Source organism: Scardinius erythrophthalmus (assembly GCF_964197995.2).
Source record: "Scardinius erythrophthalmus genome assembly, chromosome: 5".
Taxonomy (NCBI): Eukaryota; Metazoa; Chordata; class Actinopteri; order Cypriniformes; family Leuciscidae; genus Scardinius; species Scardinius erythrophthalmus.
This window is the reverse complement of record NC_138225.1, coordinates 49,899,504-49,927,325: the sequence shown is the minus strand read 5'-3', so window position 1 is coordinate 49,927,325 and position 27,822 is coordinate 49,899,504. Positions and strand designations below refer to the sequence as shown.

At 37.0% G+C, this 27,822-nt stretch overlaps 1 protein-coding gene across 1 annotated transcript; it reads left to right on the top strand.

Annotated features, from left to right (window-relative positions):
* The first annotated feature begins 343 nt into the window (after positions 1-343).
* Positions 344-20,924, top strand: rps6ka4 (ribosomal protein S6 kinase, polypeptide 4). Its single transcript, XM_081367261.1, has 18 exons — positions 344-1,196; positions 2,146-2,217; positions 2,787-2,854; positions 3,552-3,702; positions 4,614-4,729; positions 5,057-5,164; positions 5,283-5,363; positions 7,315-7,418; positions 7,574-7,724; positions 8,788-8,949; positions 9,513-9,638; positions 9,751-9,884; positions 11,585-11,678; positions 11,957-12,127; positions 15,814-16,011; positions 16,560-16,719; positions 18,772-18,935; positions 19,936-20,924. The coding sequence occupies exons 1-18, from the start codon at positions 1,109-1,111 to the stop codon at positions 20,146-20,148; spliced, it is 2,361 nt and encodes a 786-aa protein (XP_081223387.1). The 5' UTR covers positions 344-1,108; the 3' UTR covers positions 20,149-20,924.
* Positions 20,925-27,822: the final 6,898 nt, after the last annotated feature.

Genomic DNA, 27,822 nt, shown 5'->3' with positions numbered 1-27,822 from the left:
AACCACACATCTCTGAAACCGACTCCAATAGCGGCACTTGCCATCGGAAAGTCCGAATCATTTTAGCGAATCGGTTCATTCAAACAGGTCATTTTAATGAACCAGTTCAGAAAGTGATTCTTTCAAGTCATAGCACAGAAGGGTTCCCTTTGCGTTTACGTCATGTTTTGTAACGAAATAAATATAAAAAAATGCAGCACCTCTCTTCTTATGTTTCCATCCTTATGAAAACGAACACAGTCAAGTTCACAATTCGAGTGATTTAAGAGCTGAATTGGTTCGACCAAATCAACAAAAAGAACCGGTTCATAACAACAATTGGTTCGCGAATCATGAGACAGCCGCACTACTTCGGCTTCCGTAGCTGAAATGGTCCTTACTACACTTTCTTCCAGGAATTTATCGTTCAATTAATTTCCTTTCCACAACAAACGCATACGTTAACGCGAGTCGGGCATAACTACACCCGAAAGGAAGGTGCATAGGACTTAAATACGTTTGTTCAGCTTTAGTCAATCCGCTGTTAAGGACATTTTTAACGTGATCTGTCATCGTTGATAGTTAGCACGTACGCTACCAGAGTATAACTCGTTAGCGGAGCAAATATCGCTTTATTTGATTGGGTTTAAGCTAAAAAGGCGATAACGAGATCAGCTGTAATGTAAACACTCGCACAGCGATCTTCACTGCGGTTGCAGACGACCTCACGACAGTTGTGTCGAAGTTGGAAATACGGAAATAACAGCCATTTATGGCCCACATAATAATCAATTAACTGCATATTAAGTGTTGAATATACCGTGTATCGTCGCCTTGTTTTGAAAGATATTAAACTATATCGCTGTGCCCCCGCGCCTATCAAAAGTGGAGATTAATATTTAGGTCGTGCATGAAGATTAGTGTTCACAGCAGGATGTCAAAGGGATTTGTGAGCTGAGATAATAACAAAAACAAAAACATGTCATTCACCCTGTCATAAATTGCAAAGTTTCGCTTTATAACAGAAACCCGTCGACTTTTGCTGTACATAATATAGATGTTTGTGCATTGGAAGAGCGGGCTGTCAAAATCACTTTACTGATCAAATATTGTAAAAGTCAGAGCCATCATGTCAGGAGACAGTAGTGGCAGTGGTGAAGACTCCGACCGGGAAACCAGCCGTAAAGTTTGCACCGTTAAACTCGAGATCACTAATGGTAGGTGACTGCATTCATTTAACCTGGTGTGTTTTGATTTCTTTACAACAAGTGGTGGTAGCATGCTGATGCTAATACCACGGTACTTTGATGTGTAACATGGCATTTAAAGGGATAGTTCTCCCATAAAGGAAAATTTTGTCATTAATTACTCACCCTCATTTCATTCCAAACCTTTAAGACTTTCGTTCATCTTCAGAACACAAATAAAGATCTTTTTGATGAAATCGGAGAGCTTTCTGTTCCTCCATTGACAGATACGCAACTACCACTTTGTTGCTTCAAAAAGTTCATAAAAAGATAGTAAAACTAATCCATAGCCTGTATTGAGCAGTTTAGTCCAAATTTTCTGAAGAGACTCGCTTTATATGATCCACTTAGCCTATACATTTATCAACGCACACATTAGTTGTGGTAAAAGCATGTTCACTTGACGTTCGAGAACCAATGAGGTTCATTCTTATTCTTCTGTTTATGTTTGCTGATCAATATTTAAATGTAAATAAAATGTGAAATAATTAAATCTGTTCATCATATTAAGCGGTCGTGTCTCTTCAGTAAATTTGTACCAAACCGCTAAATTCATATGGATTAGTTTTACTTTTTGAAGCGTCAAAGTGGTAGTTGCGTCGCTGTCAATGGAGGGACAGAAACTCTCAGATTTCAGAAGATCTTCAGATTCAAAAATATCTTCATTTGTGTTACAAAGAGGAACAAAAGTCTTACAGGTTAAGTTTGTGAGAAATTAATGACAGAATTTTAAATAGTTTAGGTCATTTATTTTATAGGTTTATAGGTGTATAGGTATAGGTTATCGGCCATATGTAAATTGGTCTGATGTCTGCATGCATTAGGCTATATAACATATTTATTCAAATATGTATGTGGGGGGATTTAAAGGGTCGAGAGCAAGATTTGTTGCGTAAATACGCTGTTTGTTCCTTCCCAGCAAACCTCACAGGATACACTGAGAAAGTTGGCATGGAGAACTTTGAACTTCTCAAAGTGCTTGGCACCGGAGGTGAGAGCGCTGCACTGTCCCATCCCATCCCGTAACTGGTTTGTCCATCCCGTAAAGGTCATTGGGAATGTTTATACTCAGACTAAGTGATTATGAAAGAAAGTGATCACATGAATGATGGCCATGAGGTTGTAATTATGGAGTATATCTAACACATTTTATACATAAATTAGCAGCAAAATATATGTTAATGTTCACTTTTATATCTCCAACATTTATTTTTCACTGCAAATGAGCCAAACTCTTTTTTTCAGTCATTCAGTGTAATAATCAGCTAGAGACTCCAGACATGTAATCAGACCTAGCATACGCCCAAACACATTCTGCATTTTTAATGCTGGCTTATTAACAACAAATGAATTACAGGAAGCATTTAAGTCATTTCTGTATAATTCATAATACATTTTTCTATCACAGTCTAATTGGCAGATGCAGTGACTCTTAGGGGCATTTCAAAAATTGTTTGTTCGAGTGCAGAAATTACTCAGAAGCCGAGGTTTTGTTTAATACACATTGGGTGAGCTGTCCCTTTAAATAGCTACATCTATGCTTTTCCTTCTCTTTATCAGCTTACGGGAAAGTATTCCTGGTCAGAAAAATCAGTGGCCATGATAAAGACAAACTCTACGCCATGAAGGTTTGTACTGTCTATTATCACACATGAATTTTTGCTTGTCCTTCAATTAGTAAAAACAAACAAAAATATGCTCTGAGAGTTATAATGTGCTCAATAGGTTTATTATTTTTAAAAATACAGATGTCTTTAAATAAATCAAACATGTCATAGAAATAAATACTCTGCTGGAACATAATGGGCCATTATGTTAGTTTTATACAGCTCTCACTTGTCTACTGTTACAGCAGATTTGAATGAAATCAACATTTTGGTAACACTTTACTATAAGATTACTTTAGTTAACATGAACCAAGTATGAACAATTCTTCTACAGCATTAATTAATCTTAGTTAATGTTAATTTCAACATTTACTAATACATTACTAAAATCAAAATTTGTATTTGTTAACATTAGTTAATGCACTGTGAACTAACATGAACAACTGGATTTTTATTAACAAACATTAACAAAGATTAATAAATACTGTAACAAATGTATTGCTCATTGTTAGTTCATGTTAGATAATACATTAACTAAAGTTAACATTTATTTAAAAAAAAGTTTACCACTATCTTTTTGTTGTGTTCTTCATATGCTTATTATCATTAACTAAAACTATATAAAAAATGTATTACATGAAATAAAATAAAGTATAAAAAACGTATTATAACTGTTATTTGTCACATTCTTATTATGAAATGATTTTATGATCTTTAGGTTCTGAAGAAAGCGGCCATTGTTCAGAAGGCAAAGACTGCTGAGCACACTCGAACAGAGCGACAGGTGCTGGAGCACATTCGCCAGTCACCCTTTCTGGTCACCCTCCATTACGCCTTTCAGACGCAAACCAAACTGCATCTCATACTAGGTAAGCACAGGGGTGTGCTATCGAAATAACGCCTTACTCAACATTAACATGCAATTTGACTGACTTTTTACCTAGAAATGACTGGCATATGTCACAATTAATTTATTTAACATAACAATTTTTTTTAAGTAGAAAGACTGAATTAGTATATTCTTGTAAAACGTACTCCAAAAATATGCATGTTTTATGTACAACTTTGAAAAATTATTTTTTACAGTGCACACACAGTATTGTTTTTTTTTTGTGTGTGTTTTTTTTTACAATGGCGTTAAATTTGTGCTCTCAAATCGATTAATCACATCTAGCATAAAAGTTTATAAGTATATTAATATAGTATTAATATAATATGGTAGTGTTGTTATATATGCTGTTACTGTGATGTAAAATTAATCATCCCCAATGATTTAAGACATTGGTCATTCTACACCCATCTCTGACTTCTAGCTATTTATAATCTAAAAGTTTATAAATGAATGAATATTAAGTTTATATATATATATATATATATATATATATATATATATATATATATATATATATACACACACACACATATACAAACTTTGTTAGATACGATTAATCGATTTGATAGCACAAATTACAATTAATCACATAGAAGTATAGATATATTAATTTTAGGTTTATATATTTGTGTGTATATATATATATATATATATATATATATATATATATATATATATATATATATATATATATATATATATATGGTGTAGTCTTCAAGTTTTCAGCAATAATAAATGTGTTGTTATGCTGTTACTGTGATGTAAAATTACTCATCCCCGGTGATTTAAGACATTGGTCATTCCACCCACCTCTGACTTCTAGCTATTTGTCCGTTAGTAAGTTGATGTTGTTTGGACAGTTTTGTGAGTGTGTGTTTGTTTCGCAAGACTATGTGAGTGGAGGAGAGATGTTTACGCACCTGTATCAGAGAGATCATTTCTCCGAGGACGAGGTGAGGATCTACGTGGGGGAAATTATTCTGGCCCTGGAGCACCTGCACAAGGTACTACTAGCTACTGTAGTGTCTTCTGTCCACTTTTTCATTTGATAAATATTAGATACACACTTACAGATATACAAGCTGGTGAAGTTAAAATCACTTATGCAACTAATTCAATTTTAATAATACTGTTCATTTGTGATAATTGTTTGGGAGAAATATAATTAGTTATAATTATCAATAATATTTTATTATCAATTTTTAGCAAGCTGAACTCAAAAATTTAGATCAAACTTTGAAATTGTGAAAGATTATGGTGATATTTTTTATTGAGGCTGTTAACAGATTATCAGGTTTTTCTAAGAACCTTATTTGGTTTTGTGTTTCCAGCTTGGCATTGTGTACCGGGACATTAAGCTGGAGAACATCTTGTTGGACAGTGATGGTCATGTGGTTCTGACAGACTTTGGGCTGAGCAAGGAGTTTCTGGAAGAGGAGGTGGGGAAATAAAAATGATTAAATAATAACTGTAGTTTATATTTTTATCTCATTGTATCCATATTGTCTTGTAATCCAGTGTGCAGTTGTCATGCTGATATGCTTTGTTCATGTGTAGAAAGAGAGGACGTACTCATTCTGTGGCACTATAGAGTACATGGCACCAGAGATTATCAGAGGGAAAGCTGGTCATGGCAAGGTGAGAGAAAATTATCTGACTAATCTCACAAAAGCATGTAACATGTAGAATCGCAAAGGAAAAAAAGAGAGAGATAATTGCACAAAGGGGGTGAAATAATTTTCTTTATAATTCTTTACAATTTTCTAAATAAACATATTTGTTGCACTTTTTTTGTTACGCAGCAAATGCGCACCTACATGTACTTACAGTTTACTTATCAAGAAAGTAAAGGGTAATCTAAGGTAACTACATGGGTTAAGGTTAGGTTCAGGGTTAGTACCTAGTTATTCCCTAGTTATTGTAAATACTATAATAAGTACATATGTGTAAATGGGGATCATGACTGTAAAATAAAGTGCTACCAAAATATTAGAAATGTAACCAGTTTGTTTTTGGCTTTTTGAGATGTATTTCTCATTCACTGGATTCATTGGATGTTTCCATCCAAAGTTGCGAATTTAACTTATCCGTAAAATTGGAATATGGCATAAACCATGTGCAAATAAAGCACAGTTTCCATCCATCCATGTGTTCAAATTGTCACCTCCTGGGAAACTGGTACAAAATATCTGTAATTTAAATGGAAGTTGCTGCAGTCGGGGAAGTGGCTCTGTTTTCCTACATCGTAAATGACTGGCGAGTTTGCAGATGAAACCCTAGTGTTTGAAAATACATTCATGAGAGACACTTCTGGGAGGTTATTATACCAAATCATTCTGATGACAGACTTTGAAACTGATCCGCTGGTTAGTCCAGTTGTCCAATCACATCCTCTGTTAAGGCAAAGTCACGTGAGTTTTTTTGTTTTGCATCGAGGGATTTATTTGATAAATGTGTTTCCTTTGTAGTTTATGTGCATGTTGTCATATCGGATAAAAATGTATCCACCACATTTGAGCACAAACATTTTTTATGTGCATTTTTAGAATTGATGTGCTTCTTGGCATTTCCATCAAACATTTTTTTAATGCGATATCCCATAATGCTCATAGAAATAGGTGTATGGAAACATTGCTATTATTTACATAAATGATTCTCCTTACTGTAATTTAAGCTATCTTCCTACAAATGTCGGAATTATATTTAGCCTCTGCACATTAAGGTGTGATGGAAGAATGTATTTGTAATGTTAAATTTGTTAAAGAATGTTAAATAAAAATATACACATTAACTTTTAAATAATATATCTCTCTTTCCATATTATAGGCATAAAATCAAGTATTACAAATTTTGGTGATGATAACTTTTGCATTTCTGTAATGAGAATTTGTGGTTAAAATTAGTTACTTTTTTATTACATAATGTCCATCTTAATGGTCTTAAATTTCTTGCAAATTTATGCGTTTATATATATATATATATATATTTTGGACAAAAATATGGCATGTTTTTATCCTTATTCGGACGGTAATTGTTTCTCGGAATGTCTGAAAATAAATTTGCACGGATGGTGATTTAAGTCAAGTCATCTTTATTTATATAGCGCTTTATACAACATAGATTGTTTCAAAGCAGCTTTACAGTGATAAACAGGAAAATGATGATGCAAAAAGAATTCAATTCTGCTGTAAAACAGCTCTAAAAAGACAATAGTAAACAGTCATTATTCAGTCAGTTCAGTGTTGATTCAGTTTGGTTCAATAACTGTATAAAGTTTCTCGCTTGTAAACTCAGAGATGTGGATTCGGATGACAAAATTACCACACAACCTTAGTGTTTGGCAAAAACATTGTAATTCAACTTGGGAATTTTTATGTGGGTGGTGTGAGGGAAAAAAAACAGACAATCTGGATTTATACGTCAATAAAATCACCCACCAGCCCCTGTAAATGTTGTATTGACCCTAACGTGCCCATGAGAAACATTTACCATCTTAATAGGGCTATTGACAGGCTTTCGAGAGATTCTCCACATTTTGATTGACGACATATAAAATAGTGGTAATAATTCCTTCTTTCCCTTTCTGTAGTCAGTGGATTGGTGGAGTTTGGGGATTCTGATGTTTGAGCTGTTGACGGGAGCGTCTCCGTTTACTCTGGAAGGAGAGAGAAATTCCCAGAGCGAGGTGTCCAAGTGAGTCTCGCCCACACACAGGCAAACCTCCAGTGATCCCAATGATTTTCTCCACACGTCCACATACACACAGTGTTTGAACTCCCAGTGAGACTGTTATGATTGCATCTCTTAAGTTATTTTCCGGAATTAAAGTAGCTTTCTCTCTCTGGCAGACGCATCCTGCGCTGTGAGCCTCCGTTCCCCTCCATCATTGGGCCCTTGGCTCAGGATCTCCTGCGAAAGTTACTTGTGAAAGACCCTCATAAGAGATTGGGCTCTGGTCCCCGAGGAGCCGAGGACATCAAATGTCATCCTTTCTTCAAGGTTCTTTTTTTTGCTTTTTATTCCACACATTTGATCTCTGTGTTCAATGCGATTGTAATCTCTTAATTAGTGATGCACCAAAAATGAGAAAATCAGTGTTCGGTTTCGTCCGAAAGAGTTTTGGAGGGCCCAGATCATTGACCGAAACAGTGACATTTATTTAGCGCTTATCTGATAGCGCAGTTTGACTGTGTTCATGTCTATTTATAATATATATCTTTTTTTTCATCAGGAATTGATTAGATCGTGAATAGTAGTTATTTTAGGTGGTTTTAGGGAGGGCTTGAAAAACAACAGGGCTCGGTGATTTGATTAATGATTAGAAAGGTAAACATTATGGGGTAGTTTTTTATTTACCGGTATTCTTTTCCCTGAGGCCCACTTAAATTGTCAAGATTTTTGCATCAAAAATGGTCATAATTTAGTTTTACATTGCTTTTTGTCCTTTCTCTGATGCACAAATGACCTGTTAATGCCTACTCTTATGATTGGCTAACCCTTTTTCTAACAGTATGAAATTGTAATGCTTGTTTATTGTTTTTTTTGAGTAGTTAATATTGTTCAATATTGCTTCTGTTTCATTGCTCCATCCTTTTTGTAAAGCCTTACTGTTTCACAATCCACACTTAAAGTAACCTTTAATCAAAATGTCACAACTTGCTCTTCCTGTGATATGACTTGTCCCTGCCGACGTATGCAAGGATGTACTGCATTCATATCTGGATTAAGATATTCTATATATGTATGTATTAAGATATTAGGATATACATTCATATCTGCCTCCATTCTGGTATGCTTCTCTCACTTTTTTACAATCCAGTCACCAACCAATGGATAAAACGAAGTCCCGTTTTTTCCACTCATTAGCTGTAAAACAAACCTTGTGGTATAAAAATGTTTAACCAGAAATGTTTAAAATCTTTTTTTTTTTTAACAAACAAACAAACTTGATACTTCGTTATCTACTACAGTGACCTTCATACATATTTAAGTGGCTTAAGTGTCCACATATTTTTGGTGTCACTGTAGATTGTCACAAACCTCAACTGGTTGGTCTCTCTAGGGCTTAAACTGGTCGGACTTGGCAGAGAAAAAGGTTCAGAGCCCATTCCGACCAGAACTACGCAATGAGTTGGATGTGGGCAACTTTGCCGAGGAGTTTACAGGAATGGATCCGGTCTATTCCCCTGCCAGCACACCACCTAGTACGGACCGTCTGTTTCAGGTACTCGCGTGCACTCAAACACACCCGTCCCTGTGTCCCTTTCATGGAGATACATACATGCATACAATACATGAAATCTTCTTTCCTGCCACAGCCCTCCATTATTAATAGCAACAGATAGTGTAACTGTACACATACAGCTCGGTAACTTAATACCTAGTCTCCTTGATCAAGTCACAACACACACTTTTCAACACCTTCTCTGCCATGTATACTCTGTTCCGTGATGTTCTTTTATTCAGCTTTAACTACTGAAACATACAGCTTCGACCAACCTCAGCTGGCCAAACCAGACCAGTCTAACCAGCCAAACCAGACCAGTCTAACCAGCCAAACACCAGCTAAACCAGTTTAAAGAAATAATTCACCCAAAAAATTTACTTGCTCAACTTGTCATTCCAAATCTTCTTATGCAAAACTTTTTTTTAAAGAATAAAATATTCTGCCAGAATATCTAAAACCAACAAGCCACTTTGGCTGGTTCAACCAGTTTTTTTCTCAGCAGGGATTTTACTGTTGCCAAATCAATCTCTGTAGTGATCCAGTCTCTTCTTTTCTCTCAGGGCTACTCCTTTGTGGCTCCTTCTATCTTGTTCAATAAGAATGTGGTTATGGCGGATGTTCTGGACGCTCATGTGAATGTTGACCGACCTGGTTCTGCTATAGTCCAGCGCAGTTCTATGCTAAAGGTACACAGCTACCTGTTTAAAAAAAAAAAAAATTATTATTATTTATAAATTATTTTTTTTATTGGGTGGGGAAAAAATTTAAAACATCATTGTTTCTTCTGTCTTTTTTCAGGACTCTCAGTTCTTTCAGCATTATGAGCTGTGCCTGCAGGGGGCGCCACTGGGCGAGGGCAGTTTTTCTGTCTGCAGGAAGTGCAGACACAGGCAGAGTGGCCAGGAATACGCTGTGAAAATCATCAGCCGAAGGTAGAGACATTAAACCAGATTTGTTCATTGCCAAACCACATACTTTATATCATCACTTGAGGTTTTAAAGTCATTACTTGAGGTTTCCTACAAATGAACTAACAAAGAAAAAGAGATGAGAAAACAAACACAATGTTGTAAAAATTTGTTCGTTTAGTAGAAAAGTTGTTTAAAACTACTGAAAAAAATAAGCCCCCTTTAATGTAAAAAACTATCTAAAAGGTTTTAGCACTAGGGGAGTTTGATATTGAGAAAATTTGTGTATTTTCTGGGGTTTTGTAGATAACAATAATTCGATAATATTTTGCTGAGTGTGTTTTTGTGCTGGTATCTTAGCTGATTTAGGCCTTTCATGAAAATTTTTTTCTAAACTATATGATGTATCAATCATCTTTTGTCAAATTCTTACATTTAATCAATAAATTCAATTAGAATAATACAACGTTATACGGCTGCTACCAATCCAATAATATAATTTTTGCACTGCAGAGGTGGCACAGAAGCTGCATATTTAGTACGTTTGCTCATCTATGCATCTAATATGGCTCAGAGGTGGCATATACACATTTGCACTGCAATTACAATTGCGTAAATTATACTATGAGTTTTAAATTGTAAAAGTACAATTTTGAATATTGAAACAAAATGTTTTTAAATATGAAATTAGGGGTGGGCGATATGATCTTATTTCATGATATGACATTTTATTTCACGATAACAATGTATATCACAATATCTCATTTAAAAATAAGAAAAAAGCTAATTACAAAAAATAGGGCAAATATAATATAACAAAAATATGAGTTTTTCAGGTACAGTAGGTTTATTTAACATGAAGTTAGAATTAGTACAGAACTTTAATAATTAAATGGAAACATAAAATATTGCATAGTTTTAACTGTATGAGGGTCAATGACATGGCGTGCTTATTTTTGTGTCCTAGTGCATTATTTCCTGACTAAACAATTTGATAAATTCATGACATATATCACTTTATTCTATAAAACCTATGTTTGAATTATTTTTAGTACCTCTAAATAATACATATTATTTTATGTTTTGTTATCTTAAACTTCCAAAATGTCTGGTAGTGAAACTCTCCGAACAAATGAACAGACTAAGAAAACTATTTAAAATGGTGTCTTAATAATAAAAAATTTTAAACTAAATACTATTGCATCATTTTAGGTTTGAAATCTTTCATATAAACAAATTGTATAAATATCAGTAGTTGTATAGCTGTTGAGATACTTGAATAGTAAAATCTTTAACAAAATAGACAATTTATACCGTAGTAATGCCATATATATTGTTATGCTGTCCGGCCCTATATGAAACTAAAACCACCGGTAGGTGGCAGTAAGTCCCTGTATTAATGAGTGAGCCATTGAATCATTCATTCAAATGATTCGTTCAGAACGGCTTATTCATTCAGAAACTAAACTAAAGTGCCTTTGTTAATGGGTTAATGAATCATTCACTCAAATAATTCATTAAAAAAGGTGATTAATTCAGTAATCAAACATTGGTGTTTGTTGCTCTAAGATGCGCAAAAGATTTTCTGTTGGCATTTTAACTGGATTCTAATAGGCTACATCATGCAGTGAAAGGCGTGACATACTCAGTTCGCACATCGTTAAATCAACAATTACGATATTATCGTTGACGATTCCCTACTCAGAGTCTTTCTGTCATTGTAGGATGGAGGCCATGACTCAGAGAGAGGTCGCAGCACTGCGCCAGTGTGAATCTCACCCGAACATCGTCACACTCCACGAGGTCTATACCGATCAGGTATGTTTTTGCACCACAGCATGCAAAAACGTTGTTAATTAATCATATTAATCATTATTAATAATTATTATTAATCATAACCATATCCTTAAAAAACATTGATTTTTTTTTAATTAAAATGAGCACTTTTTTAATCTTTTTTTGCCTTTGCGTACATACCTGGTCACGTATATAATACTTTTTAGTTCTCTTGTATTGCTTTTTATTTTTTAACCCCATCCCTTTTTGTTACTACTGTTATTTTTTCGTTCCCATTTTCTCCGTTCCATCTCTCCCAGTACCATACGTATCTGGTCATGGAGCTGTTGCGTGGTGGCGAGCTGTTGGAGCGAATAAGGAAAAAGAAGATGTTTGCAGAATGGGAGGCCAGTCAGCTGATGAAGAGCCTGGTGTCAGCGGTCAGCTACATGCACGAGGCTGGAGTCGTACATCGAGACCTCAAACCAGAGGTAGAGAGATGCAGTGAGAAAGGATTTCAGATGTTACCGATTTTTATAAGGGAATTAGCCTAGCAACACCCTTACAACCAGGGTTTGAAATGAACTTTTTCACTCACTGGCCAATTTGGCTAGTTTAAGTTACTGGCCATTTAGAACTTCTACTAGCCAAAAAAAAAAAAGAAAAAAGAAAAGAACCAGAATAAGTACGTCACAGCTTATATAGTTATTCTGTTTCTTTTCTTCTTTCTTTTTTTGCCGATCCGTTCCACTTATCTATCATAATCTACATAGATTTTACATTTACTGAAGGAAGTGTGAGTGGTGCTTATCTGTGCAAACGTCACTGACACATTGATAGGGTGTTTAGAGTCATTTTTTCTAGTGGTTACAAGCAGGGTTTGAAATTAACACCCGCCAACCCCGCCAAATGCGGGTAAAAATTTAACCCTGTCAAATCACTAGCCAATTTGGCGTGTTATTTATTATGTTTGGGAAGTTTGTGTAAGCCAAATCTGCGCAGATTTAGCACAAATACTCAACTCGTGAGTCATCATGACATATTAAAAACAGAATATGTGACATATTAAAAACAGAATGTCAAATTGAGCAGTATATATATATAAATTGTGCTATACAGGACTCCCTTGTAAAAGAGACTGTGTCTCAGTGGGACTTTTCCTGTTTAAATAAAGGTTATATATAAACATTTAATTGCACACAAGGCAGTTTTTATATTAAAGGCACACTGTGGAGAATTTGTGTTTTTGTCAAACAGCGACCCCTAGAGTCGCCAAATAAATGTCGCCTCCACCCCCCTACCCTCCACCCTGTACACTGGTACCTGCGTGTAACAGGCACACATAGACTCCGAAGACATATTTATTGCAATTTATCATAATAGTTTGCAAATTGTGCTCGTTTATTTACAACCTCTACGTTAGGCTTATTTATGTCCTGATATTTATGTGAGATATTGAAAACTGTTCTCATGATAATCGCAGGAATCAACTTCAACAGCGTCGTCTGATATCCCTCAGGACTACGTGATAAATACACCTCACAACACCTGAGTTCAGCTGGCAAACTAGTTTGTGAGGCAAGCTAGGCAATAAAACATAACGCAAAAAACACGTAAGAGAAACGAGTGTTTGCAAGTCTGTTAACAGCTGTGATAATCGAAAGCTAGCAAGACATATGTGGAAATTATTGGACTGGTCTAATTATCAACAATGGATGAATGAACGGCATCGAAAAAAAAAATGACATACTACAAGCAAACACAACAACATAAAACATAGAACGCAAACAAGTTTACAAATAAGAGATTTATTTACTGGCCACTTCATGCGTTTTCTCAGATCGGATAGCTATCAGATTTATCAAAACGATTCCATTTACACCTGGTCACATAAATGTGTTTTTGTGAAACGGATTTAAATCCGATCTTCAATTCTCGCGCTATATGCGGATTTAATGGAGTGCACGTCACCGAAAGCAACAGAAATGAGCTGCATTTTATTGATCATCAACTAAAATTTCAAAATCAAAGACCGCAATAAGAGAGAGCAGTAACAGCCCTGGTAAGATCACTTCATTTCTTTACTTTTAATGATGATGATTGTGTGATAAGCGTCTGCGACTTACTTTCACTTTGATTTGCGATAGTTTGCACGTTGGCTTGATGGAATAGATGTTCAGCTGCGGTGATGCGTGTTCCAGTAGCGTCGTCATATCAAATATTTTTTTAGCATTTTTGGGTTACAATTTACAATTTGAGCATTTTTTTGGTTACAATTTACATATGGTTTCAACAACCAGATGCATTTACACTTGTCCAGTTTCGTCTGGAATGCGGCACAGATCTCCTCCTGAAGTGGTTTGAGCGATCGGATTCCAATCAATCCGTCTTGAATGCGTTTCGGAGGGCATTTACACCTGGTCTTTTCACGATCGGATAGCTATCTGATCACAGAAAACGCATGAAGTGGCCAGGTGTAAACAACCCCCATGACAAAAACATACGCACGAAAGCCGAAAACAAACGCTGGTTGGCCTCTCACGTCTAAATTTGAGGAAGTGGTGGGGGAAGTGACGTATGCCGTAAAGCAGTCGAATTTTGTAGTTCTTTTTGTGCACTGGTTACTACCCGAACCCTGAAGTTACATAGTGCCAGTAAAAGCGATACAGACCCCGTCAGGCTATGGCAGACGCGTCATTCAACCTATTGTAAGTCGATGTACCATCAGAAGGGTCTTGGAAATATATTATGAAGGTTGAAAAGATACATAGTGTGCCTTTAATGACATTAATCATGGCAGATTTATTCAAACATAAATCAAATAAAAAAGACAACAGGTTAAGTAAAAATATAATTGTAGTAATGTAGTGCATATAATGCTCTTAAATTCATTGAATGTTTTTTCTGATGTAAATGTAGTTATGTGCCATTGTTTACAAGCTGTTTTATTGACATCTTTCCCCGGTTAAAACACTGATTGAACGATTACACGAGACATTTTAGTAAATTGTAATGTTTCTTTCTGATGCTCAACCATGTTTCATATCAAAATAACTAATTAAACATCACCATGTCAGTCAATGATTTTGGCCCTCCAAAAACATTTTGGTCGAAACTGAAATATTTCTGCTTGCTAAAATTTCAGTGCATCACAAATACTAATGTTGTCATGATACTCAAATGTATAACTTCAAAACAATACCTTCCCATTACAGATCTAGTGAAATGCTGTAATCATCTGTCCACAAAAATGTTGGCGATTATGCGAATGTGGGAAAAAATAAAGCAAGCACAACTGGTGCATGTGTCCCAAATGCACATTAAACTTACAGCATATGCAGAAAATGGGCTCCGCTGCATTTCCTGTGAACCGAGCTGCAAACACCAGATCATGAGCTGCACACACTTATTTAATTAAAGCACACACTGCGGTTTCAACTCGCTGTGAGAGAGAAGAGAGTGAAAAAGCTCAGCTGGGATCAGTTTATCAATAAATGAGTAAAAAATTAATATGGAAACGTTTTCGATTGTTGAGAATCGATATGCATCAACAAATGTGTAGATTTGTTGCGGTTTGAACAAAAGAACAGCAAACAGATAAATGAACGCAAGGATGGACTAACATAGAATGAAGAAATGAGCAGCCTTAGTGCCTTTCTAATCAATTCTTTCTCTAAACGTATAAAAGGATGCTGTCATGCGTTGAGGAAAGCATTATGCTGGCATCTGTCGCAGTGCTAACTGGCCTTGCTTTAGTCAGTTTCTCATTCTCTCATTCAGATCTCCCGTCAGCTGTGTGATCATCATTCATAGTTTGCTTGATTTGACTTCTATGATGTTATGTATTCGGCGTTCACTCAGCTATCCATGTGCTGATTTCGTCTTTGAGCTGTGGAATTTTAATGCGCCGTCCACATCTGACGACTGTCGACATTAATCTTCATCAGTGGGATTTTTTCCTAAATGAGATCTTTCATCCATCACTTAGATCAAATGCCTCACAATATGATGCGCATTGCACGTTTCAGTACATTGCGATGCATCATAATTGGATCAACAGTGCTAAAACATGCACATGAAGTCAAATGACTGTAACATAGAACCTCTTGTGGTTTATTGTGTTAATGCATAGCAGTTTGTCACGTATTGTCTCTCTTTTTTTCTCCTCCACTGGCAGAACGTGCTGTTTGCTGATGAGTCGGATGACTCCGTGTTGAAGTTGATTGATTTTGGTTTTGCGCGGTTGTTTCCAGCGGGGAGCGGGAGTGCCCCCCTGCAGACCCCCTGCTTCACCCTGCAGTACGCCGCGCCTGAGCTCTTCCACAGCTCGGGATATGACCAGGCGTGCGACCTCTGGAGCCTCGGGGTGATATTGGTAGGTGTGAGTGTTTATATGTATTGCCTGGGCGGTCATATTGTTTTAGTCAGGGGAGAGGTCGGTGTCTGGGAATGTTACGTTACGTTAAATTGATTCATTAGAGAAAATTAACACATTATTTATTTGAAATTGTTACTCTGGTATTTTGATGAATTCCAAAAGTAATCTTTACTTATACTTCCCAAAAAAATAAAAATCAGACTTGAGAAAAACAATTTGTTAAAAAAATGTGAGAATAAAAATGTAATGTAACATGCTGATATTGTTAATGTTTAATTTTTTTTGTCAGTACACCATGCTCTCTGGTCAAGTTCCATTCCAGAGTGTGTCTGGGAATGTTGTTACGTTAAATTGATTAAATAGAGAAAATTAACACATTATTTATTTGAAAATGTTAGTCTGGCATTTTGATTAAAAAATACCAGAGTATAAAAAAAACAAAAACAAAAAAAAACAGACTTTAGAAAAACAGTTTGTCAAAAAAAATTAAGAACAGAAATGTAATGTAACATGATGATATTGTTGATGTTTATTTTTTTTGTCAGTACACCATGCTCTCTGGTCAAGTTCCATTCCAGAGTGAGAAAAAAGGCATGACATCGTCGCATGCAGCTGACATCATGCATAAGATCAAAGAGGGAGATTTCTCATTGGACGGAGAAGCCTGGAAGGGTGTGTCCGAAGAGGCCAAAGATCTAGTGAGAGGTACTAATAGTGAAAGAGTCAACTTGGGTGGGAAACATTTTTTAGTTAAGGATAACTTTATTATTATTAATATGGAACACCTGGGTTCATTTGAGATTGGTTTGTTTGAATGATACGAGTCTTGTTTTACAAACCTCGGGTACACATCCACAAACCATACCTCAGTCTACTTAAAAAGGTGGTCTGGGGTACGGTTCCTGTGATCTCCGTTATGGTTCACTGCTGATATGAATGCAATCGGAAATGAACCGCTATGGATGACGTATGTTTTAGTCAAACTGTGTGTGTGGTCCTGGTAAACCCTACGTCGTGGGAACCAAATTTCCCCACAATATCCCCATGAGGAAAACATCTAATAAATCTTACAGAATTATGTTTTTTTAATTAATTTTTTTATGTACAAATTCAGAAAGTTTTCGGTGATTGATAGGTTTAGGGTTAGAGGATACAATACACAGTTTGTATATTATTAGTGATAGAGTATAAATAAAATAAGTAGTGTCATAAGCATAAAAATGATAGGACAAACCATGTGCCTGTGTCCTAGTGATATAGTGAATATGGGGAAGAGGAGAGGTCCAAGAACCAATCCCTGAGGAACTCCCGTAACAGTTGATGTGCTTTTGATAACCTCTCCCCCACCCCCCGCCAGCCACCTTGAAAGGCCATATATTATGTCTATGGAAAGTCCCCATAAAACATGGAAACCCAACGTGTGTGTGTGCGCCCACTCACTTTCCTGACAAGCTGGACTGACACTGAAAGCGGAGTAGAGGGATAAACCTTTGTAGCGCAACAGTGAGGCACACAACATTATCCATTTTGCCGCCTTCTCCTGCATTGTTGTTACCTAGCAACAGAAGTAAACCGATTCCATTTTGATGACACAAATGTAGTGCAGTTCTGACCCCAAAAGAACAGGTGTACTTATTTAAATAATATGAATAAATTCATATTTACTTTAACAATAGGAAAATAATATCCTATTTATCATTTGAATACATTTATATATCCTACCTAAAAATAGGAAAATTGACAAGCTGTAATTCAAATGGTTTTCTGTCTTGCTTCTTATCTTACAACTGCTTGTTCAACTAGTAAAATGATTAGTTGCATAATAATAATATCCCTTTTTTTATTTATTATTATTCCTCTAAACGGTTTCCAGCATTTCAGTAGTAAAAGTGTACAAAATAACTTTTGGATTGATTTTTTTCTTGCAAACTCTGAGATGTGGGTTCAGGCGGCAATTAAATTAACACACGACCTTGGCGTTTGTTAAAAACATTTCCGCAGGTGGTGGGAGAAAACCACTGACATTCTGGATTCAGACGGCAATAAAATCACAGACTAGCCCCAGCAAATTTGGAAATCACCTTATGTCCCCATGTAAAACGATAACTGTCTGAATATAGCTGTAGATTCCCTTTAGTTTTTTTCAGTTCTGTAGCCTGTTTTTGTTCAGTAGGCAGTTTCTGAGATTGAATATTATCCTTCCCTACACAGAAAATCCATTTGAACAACCTGAATGTGTGTCATTTAAATCAGGTTTAAGATTAGGGTCCAATTGAGGTTTCACTCAGAAAGCCCTAAGTACAGGATCTTCTAGTTTATGAAGTCTTCTGTAAAATTGTTTGTGATCATCCATAGTTACTGAGCTGCAATCTTTATGGGTTTAGAGCACTGAGACATGTGAAATTTACTTGCGTTCACCCAATACTTGGAGCCTCTATTGATTACGACCTGAAATAGCTGTGAAATACGTTTTAATACCTTTATACCACTCCAAAGCTTTCGATGAGTGATTCCTGACCAAGCCATCAGGGACCCGCAGGCTCTCGAACGCATTTCAGTCCAATTTCAGCACAAGTGCTTGTTATTATAGCTGTCATTTGATCATCTAGATTGAGATGGATGAGGTTCAGTGCCCTGGTGGAAGGAAAGAGTGTGAGGGTCCCTGAGGATGGTGGTTTAGTGGCTGAAGGATCCTTATATTGGCAGCCCCCAAATTAGCTTCCATCTCAAGTTTTATCTCCCTCTTCATCTTCACAGGTTTGTTAACCGTAGATCCTGAGCGACGGCTGAAGCTCTCGGCTCTGAAAGAGAACGCCTGGCTTCAGGGAGGTGGCGTCATGTCCTCCACCCCTCTCTGCACCCCTGATGTTCTGGAGTCCACCGGCCCGACTGTCCGTACCTATGTCAATGCCACCTACAAGGTCAAGTATTTGCGTTTTTGTCTGCTGTATTGAGTAGCGATGCACCAGAGTAAAATTGAAAAACATGAGGAATGTTATTTGTTATGTTCAGTTAATAGCCATACCAAATGGAATAACAAAAATAATGTTTTATTTTATTATTTCTGATGTTGGTACATCCTTTCCTTCCCCAGCATAAGGGAGATTAACCTGTTCTTCTACATCTTACCTACATACACTACAAAATACATCTTCGAAACACAAATGATATTTTTAAAGTGCATCTATTATGCTTAAATGCTATATTACAGGCTTCTCCTACAATAGGTTTACATACATCATGGTGTTTTTAATATACTTTAAGACAAACCATATGCAAATAGTTTTTTCTCCTTAAAACTGCAGTGAACCAAAGACGGGCAGCCAATGAAGGCCGTAGGCTATTGCGATTAAACTTTACCTCATGTAAACACAATTCTCAGATCAAAGTAATGCGATCATGCTCATAATCGTAGTAACCACACTCGCATTAAACAATGTGCCGTATGCTGATTTTAGTCGCAATAGACATGTAAACACCTTAATCGCTGAATAATATCAATACGTCCTTAGAAATTTGTTTTGCATTTGATGAAAGTAGATGAAAACAGTGGCCAGTAACATTCATCATTTGCGCTGAGGGGAATGCGAATAATGGGGGTAAAAATAACCACAACATAATCAAAGTAGTGAAAATTACATGTAAACAGGAGTGAAAAGTTCTGCTTGTGTCATGTGAACATCTTAGTCATTACTCTGATTATTGGAAATAATCACATTATTGGTGCGCATGCACTTTGATCCTTAAATCTTTGCAGAACTTTTACATTCCCCAAACAGCTTTATTACGCACGTAAAATGTAATATTCGACACTTTTCTGTCCCTCCATTGAATGATCACTCTCCTGGAATTTTCTTGACTCTCCTGTTTAGCCACTCTCTAAAAAAAACTTTGCATCATGGTATCTCTTTGTTCCCACAGGCATTTAACCGGGGGAAGCGTGAGGGTTTTTTCCTTAAGAGCGTCGACAATGCGCCGCTAGCAAAACGTCGGAAGATGAAAATGACCAGTACCGGCGTGGAGACGAGGCGCAGCTCATCCTCTTCCTCAACTTCCTCCTCTTCCTCATCCGCTTCCCATTCCAAGACGCAGAATAGCCAATCTCTGAATCCCCACGAGGGTCCTAAACTGTGACGGCTCCCGTTGCTCTGATGTGGTGAGAGAATGTGTTTCAAAAGCTTTGCAGGATGAAAAAGACCTATAGAAAAGACTAAGCGAAATAATATAACCTTGAAATGCCAACAAATTCATCTCTTCAGGAGTAAAACCCTGTGCTGGCAAGATCAATACTTTCAAGTCATTTGGAGGAAAAGAGGATTTTTAATCACAGTGACTCTCTGTAAACACGATGCCAAGGAAATGATCTACATTATAAAGGAAACTTAGATGGCGTTTCCAGTGCAAATTGTTATTTTTTTTCATCATTTTAGGAGACTATAGACATGTAAAAAATGAATGTAAAAATGCTATGTCATGTGGTGGGCGTCCACTTGCATTTAGAGAGTTCTTTAACCGCAAAGACGATTGAAACGCGTGAAACTGAGATCAGGGAAAGATTAAATGTTAGGGATTAGTGGTCAAGAAAGCCACAAGAGAGCAAAGCCATATGTGAGAATTAGCGTGGACTTGCATTTTAATGTATTTTAATGATCCACCGAGCAAAGCTTTATGTGAATCATGTACAGGCCATTTACATATCACTACTTTCAGAAGTTTTCTCGATGTTTGCATGGTATAGTATTTTAAACGTTTTACATTTTTAGAAACCTATGAAGTCAGACCATACCAAGTCCCTGAATCACCAGTTACAATACAGGACTTGTCAAGGAAATTGATGAGGGTATTTCCTCCTACCCACACTTTTGGGTGAATCTCAAAGAAATGTCAGTTGTATTTCTACTCAAAATCACAAGAAAAAAATATATAGATAGAAAATAAATTATATTTATTATATGGACCATTAAATACCATTAAATGCTAATGATTTAAAAAAAAAATCTCATTTTCTTTACTTGAATGCAGTAATGATTAATTTTTTTTTAAATCAGAACAATTAAATTGTGTACAAATGCGACCATGTGTAGTTAAAATGTGAAAAAATGATTAAACTTGTATTTTTCATATATTAATTTTGCCATTATGGTATTAAAACAAGTACTATAATTTGTTTAAAAAAATTACAAAATAATTTCTCTTTTGGTGCTTTTGATGTGAAATATACTTATATATGTTTCTTGACAGTTTCTGTGAGATTCACCTTTTTCTGCCTTGTGTGTTTTTATTGCAAGTTATCACGTGAAGTGTGTAGAGATCACTTTATATACCATCACTAACTTATGCCGGGTTTAGAATACACAATATTTTTGTCTGTTACGATAGTAACTGTGTCAGATTTTGACTCCTAAATTCTTGTGTCGTGGAAAAGAAACACGTCAGACTACACGTTGCTTCTCGACCAATCATTGCATGTCGTCTTTAACGACGTTTGACGTCAGAGAGAAGGCGGAACTAGTGACAGACTTCAGGAAACTAGTGTAAACAAATCTGAGTGTAAACAGTCAGCGTCTGAAATCGCACACTGTCTTGAGTAGGTACTTATTTTGAATAAGTAATTACTTCACGACTGCTAAAAAAGTATGTTCTATATAGTATGAATGTAATCTGGATGTACTACATTCGCCATGTTGTCATTATCATGTAACCTACCAGCATCAGTTTGGTCGCTTCACTGCCATTCACAAATCCTCTCCCGTGGCCTCATGGGATAGTAAAGAGTCCATCATATGCACACTTCAGTCGTAGATCATCCGTGTACTTCTTTCCTATTCTAGTCTGAATACTATTAATTCGGACTTCTTTTGTCACATACTGTTTTTTGCCTACTATATAGTAGGAAGTATGCGATTTCAGATGCGAAGCAGTGTTTTAGCTTAATGCTAGTTTACGAATCACCACAACACCCTACGTCAAACGCCAAAATAAGGCTTATATGGTGTAGTCTGAACCCTTACTGATTTCAAAAAGTTTGTATATGTGAATCGGTGGCTTTCAAAATCATATCGCCGTCATCTTTATCAGTGTACTTGAAATGTTGTGCTTCTTTAATAGTGTGCACACTCTTGTCTCTTCTACTGAGCTGAGGGATCTGAACGTCCACTGCCTGTTCAACTCTTATATATCGACTGAAAGGGCTGAGGTTCACAAGACAGCAATCAATCCGTCACATTCTTAAGGGCTTTCACAATCACATCCACGCTGGAAGATGGCGATGGCATCCCTTCCTATTTCTCTTTTTTATTAACCATCTTCACAGCCGCTAGTCTTGCAATATTTTCAACTTGTAGTTTGACGTACAAGCGTTCAGGCATTTTGGCGTCGAGTCTTTCTGCTGGATGCGTTGTATAAATCGACCAAACAACATTTAGGATTCCGACTGCGTGTTGAGCTGACGGTTTTATTAAGATGCAAACAGGCGTCGAGTCCCAGTAAAACACTTCCAACATTGTTTTATAAACTACGCTTTTCTTTTTAAGAGGTGTGAAGCTGTCAGGTATGAACAACTTAACAGTCAGATTGATTGTTTGGCACTGTTTTTATTGAAATATCATATTAGTCTTTTGATTCTGCCAAAATAATCAGTTAATGGAGGATAATATTGTCTGTAATACTGTTTTGCACACGAGATGCGTAAGTCGGGGGGTTTTATGCCTTCGTTTTTCACAAGCGATGCTTCCATCAGCTTTACATTGATGGAAACAGTGCAACTGTTTGTGAAAAGAGTGGAACAATTTCAGCACATTCTGATGTGGATCTCCAAGGGGTTCAAATGCATGACTTTGCTCAGCAAAGAATCTTTCAGCAGAGATGCGTGACGCCGTATTATGAAAATGAGTTTGTCGTTTAAGGGATGATGAACACACTGATTTTACACTATTGTTTTAGGTAACTTTGAATTTTGATTTCTTCTGTCGCACAAGTTTGTCATGTCAATGTGTTTTGGGCTTTAAAACAGTAATTTTTTTTTATTTATTTCTTTTTACTTGCTCTTTATATTTTTATTCACAGTGTTAATGGTTTTCTGCTTCATGTAGTTGAGATTTTTGTTGTTTAATTTGTCAGTAAGAACAAGTCATCCGCTCTTATAAGATCACGTGCACTGTTAGTTATACAAATGTACATTTTTGATAGCAAAATTTTAATAGATATGATTTGATGTATAAAGGGTGAGCTTGCTGTGTCTGTCTTTTGGCTTGAGTTTGGTCTGTGTATGTTATGTTAAAGTTCTAATTTGCATGTTTTGATTTCTTTAAAAAAAAATGTTTCTTGATAACTTAAATGTTGTTTTTGTCTCTGCCAAAAAATGTTTTGTAATAAAAAAGAATTATAGAGCGGAAATGAAATGCACTGTTATAAGAATAAATGAGATGCACTGCTGTGCATTAAGAACAATCCAAAGCACAAATATAAAAATATCTTTCCTTCCAAAGCCATTTTTAGATATTTCTTTGCTGTGATGCCATTGGTGTTCCTTTCATTGTTCATTGTCTCAAAAAAAAGTTAAAGGGTTAGTTCACCCAAAAATGAAAATTCTGTCATTAATTACTCGCCCTCGTGTCGTTTCTGATGAAATCTGAAAGATTTCTGTTCCTCCATTGACAGCTACGCAACTACCACTTTGACGAAAGAGAAATTTCTGAAATTTTCTGAAGAGAAATTATTAACAGATTTCATCAAAAAGATCTTCATCTGTGTTCCGAAGATGAATGAAAGTCTTACGGGTTCCCTTTAAGATACAGTTAGGAGTAAAAAGTGTAAGAGCAGAACTAATGTCCTGCAATGGCCCGACACCCAGATAGATGGACAACTCTTGAAAGTGTGCCAGTGACTCTTGGCAGAGTGTGAAATAAATGTGGAAACGAGAAATGTTATTTGTTCCAGGCGACTCTACAGCGCTAATCCTTTATTCTGAACACCTTTGCAGCTTTGAGAGTGTGACCAGAGGGATCTTCCAAAGAGTGTGTCCACAGGGCCTTGCAGGTCCATAATCAATCTCTGGTCCGAAGCATCATGATGGAGAGGGGGAGACTGAGGCTAACTCTAAGTGTTACAATGTCCATCACATACTGTACTGTGCATCACAGGATAATTGTCATTTTTCTAAACCAGCAAATGCCATTTCCACAACATCTTGAATCATGTATTTTGTTTGAGCTGTAGTGGAAAATACATTTAAGTATTTTTGATAATAAGATTAGCTAACTACTTGTAATGTTTATAGTTAGCAAATGTTCTAAATAGTTAATTATTTTATTTACATCATTTGACAATTACAGCTTGATATAGTAAATGACAAAATATTCACAAAAATATTCATGTGATATTTATCTGGATTTAAAAAAATCCAGATAAACAGACTGTTTACTGTTCTTGATATCAGTATTTTTACTAACAAAGTAATTATTGATATAAAAATACGATTTTTACTAGTAGAATTGGATTTCTGATATGTGAAATCTAGCGCTTGATGAAGTGATTTTCACCTGCAATCCTTTGTAGGCTACTATATGAAACAAAACTTGCAAATATATCGTGTCAAGAAGATAATTTAGGCAGCTCATTGCGCGCGTGCAGCTTGTGAACGAGCAACAGTCTTTACAGCAGGTAAAGACAATTAATATCCAAAAAAACAGTATATTTACAAAGAGTATTTATATATAGTGCCACTTTTTTGATGGGGGACTGTACTGATGGAAGACTAGAAACTCTTCTGCTCTGATGTGAAGCTGCTAACAAGAACAAAGACGAGGAGAAGCGGACCGAACAAGGTATAGGCTATTAAAACAATCTTAACGATGTGCCATGACGTAATGCTCCAAAGGCAACACCTTATTTCTCTCCTGCAGTGTCTAGTAAAGCACACCAGATGTCAGTGCGACTCCTAATGCTTCTCACCAGGATACTGTACATAGCATCGCGTAAAACGGCCCTAATGCGACTGTCAACGCGTCATTAATCAAAGTGATGTGTAAGCGGATCATTTGCATAGGAAATTGTGATATATGGAGCATGACACAAATGGATATGAATGGAACAGTAAATCAAAGAGATTCCATCAATTATAATTGGCCCCTTCTGGCTGTGACCCAAGGTCTAGTGGTGACTGCTAACACATGCACCGCTTATTATTTCAGAAGCTTCTTGCAATGAGGCAGGCATACAAGCACATCTGCACACACACAAATGTCTTCACATCAGTGCCAGAAATGAATGAAAGCCTGCTGCATTTCAGTCTGACCTGGCTGTTGTAAGTTAAAGTGTCTCACACTTTTAGGTTTACTATAGTATCTTCTCTCACTGCTGAATTATTGAGCTAGTGGAGAGTGAGTGTGACCCCTCCGGTGTCAGTAAGAGGGTTGGGCTTGATTTCATGGCAAATCTTCAGTTTCTGTATGAATTTTTCATCTTGCCTGTCCAAAAAAGTGTTTCATTATTAAGAAGCCAAACATGAGTACAGCACTAGGGCCATGCAGCACACAGAGTGAAAGTGCTTGATTGTTTGTGACACCTCACTACTTTAACAACATCCCCAGACCAAAGCCCCGGGGAAGGTATATGACTGTCTGATGCTTCCAGGTAAACATTAAAGTAGGCTACTATAAAAATATCTGTTTTCTGTAGCAGTTTAAAGTCCTGTGGTGAAAATCAAGCTTTTAATGTTGTTTACAGGTATATGTCTATAGCCACGTTTCCATTACAGATTTGTGCAAAACGTTTGCCATATTTTCTAAATGTCAATAAAAAACTATTGCGAAATGACGGCGTTTCCATTGACCAATGTTATGCAACTGAAACATAATTTTTTCCTCTCGCAATAAGTCATTCCAAAAATTATGCCAACGGATGTTGGTAGGTTGACATGTATCACAGCCACCGCACTAGCCTTTATTTTTCATGGAAGGAGACGTAGGTGTGTTATCCAAGCATTGGCAATTAAAGCCCCTTATAGTTGCGAGCAGCCGCAGAGGTGTTTCTGGGTGTTTCTCCCTCATATCTGATTCCAGGTTTTGATAAATTGTGGCATTTCTTTGTTGTTTAGAAGCCAGTAGTCTCATAATTATTTATGTATAATAAAGGACTCTGTCTCTTCTTCTGTCCAAACATACCGTGCCATCTACTTCAGGTGACCTGTAAATGCGATTCCATTGCAGTTTTGCGAAATATTCCTTTTTCGAACTGCCTGAAAAACCACCTCATGAAAGCATAACAACTTTTTTTGCGATAAATGTTTTTTTTTGCGAAATCAACGTGTTTCCATTGGGCGTATTTTCAATTTTCAATTTCAATTTGCGCAATTTGAAGGGTAATGGAAACGTGGGTAATGTGGGGTTTTTAATATGCTTTAAGACAAACCAAGTCAACACCATTGCTGAGTATTTTCTCCTTAAAACCAAAGACAGTCTCAAAAACGCGGTTTGAAATCACTGGTGTTTCTGACATCACAAACTAACTTGTTACCAATCACGTCAACGTGTGATCGTCAACGAGTGGATCTCTGAGCTGGTGGCTCCTCTGACTCCCTGTTCCCTCGCTCTTACCACTTTTCCACCAGCATGAACCGGGTGCTAGCTCAGAGCCAGAGCTATTGCCGGTTCGAGGGGTTGGCTAGACTGACGAGCCTTCTAAGAACCGGTTTGCCTTTCCACAGGCCAGAGAGCCACCACAGAGCCAGGTCTTATGTCACTGTATACATCTCATGTTGCCAAGCAACACTAGTGCGACAGCGCCAAACACACCAGGCTTGTTCGAGATGCATCAGCTTCTCGCAGACCGAAAGCACAAGGAGTCGTATGCTTTCCAAACACTCCCGGAGCTCCGATGCATCTTCAACAATCAGTCCATCGACAATGGCAGTCGTTGCGTTACTATTGATGCTCATGGCTTTGCGAACCTACATCGGCATCCAAACACGGCGAATCCAACGCGTTCGTGCAGCTCGCCGTGATTTGCATGGATGGAGATTACAATCGAGCTGCTATTAGCTCGATTAGCTGCTATTTAAAAAATGGCGGTCACAAGTTTCTGTTCGTCTTGTTGGTCACGGTAACCATGCCCCCGGCCCCTGACGCAAGCAGTTCTTACTTCTAGACCAGCAGTGTTTTGGTGCAACTTACGAACCACTTTTCCTGGTTCAGAGCTGGTGCTTTGGGTGTCGAAAGACAAAGAACTGATTTGAAACTAGGCTCTGGCTCTGAACCAGCACTCAAATTGCCTTGGTGAAAAAGGGGCATCTGTCTGCTCCAGTGAACGGTGGCAACTCTTCCGCAACCACCCCTCCTCGACCCAGGAGCATGACAGCGAGCGACCGTCCCACCTGTTGCAAAACCGCTCCAGCAACACCGCCTCGGGTCACCTCTCCTTCATGCTGCCCAATCTCCTCAGCACCGCGATCCCCCTAAGCATCGTGGGCTCTCTGACAGCATGTCCTTCCCTCCTCCTGGGTTTTGACACCAATGTAGCAAAGTTTAAAGTTCAGGGAAGGAGGAGGCGGGAACTGGCAAAAGATAAACATAACTTGAATCATATAAACAAAACGATAGGTAAGCTATCCCCTCACTGATAACTGCCGCATTTAAACATAATAAAACACAACAACATAAACTCTTTTTATCACGGATAATTGCGCGACAGGTATGATTCAGTTTACAGCATTCTCATTCATTTATATGGTTTCAGCAAACAGTCATTGACTGTTGCACAACTCTGAATGAAATTCAATGACATTGAGGCTGTAATGTGATTGGTTATCAA

What these genes read in the sequence shown, in the direction of transcription:
- rps6ka4 (XM_081367261.1), top strand. Translation starts at nt 1,109, where the DNA reads ATGTCAGGAGACAGTAGTGGCAGTGGTGAAGACTCCGACCGGGAAACC. An exon ending in CAAAGTGCTTGGCACCGGAG is followed by an intron (nt 2,218 to 2,786) that starts GTGAGAGCGCTG and finishes TCTCTTTATCAG; the next exon opens with CTTACGGGAAAGTATTCCTG. An exon ending in GGCCAAAGATCTAGTGAGAG is followed by an intron (nt 16,720 to 18,771) that starts GTACTAATAGTG and finishes TCATCTTCACAG; the next exon opens with GTTTGTTAACCGTAGATCCT.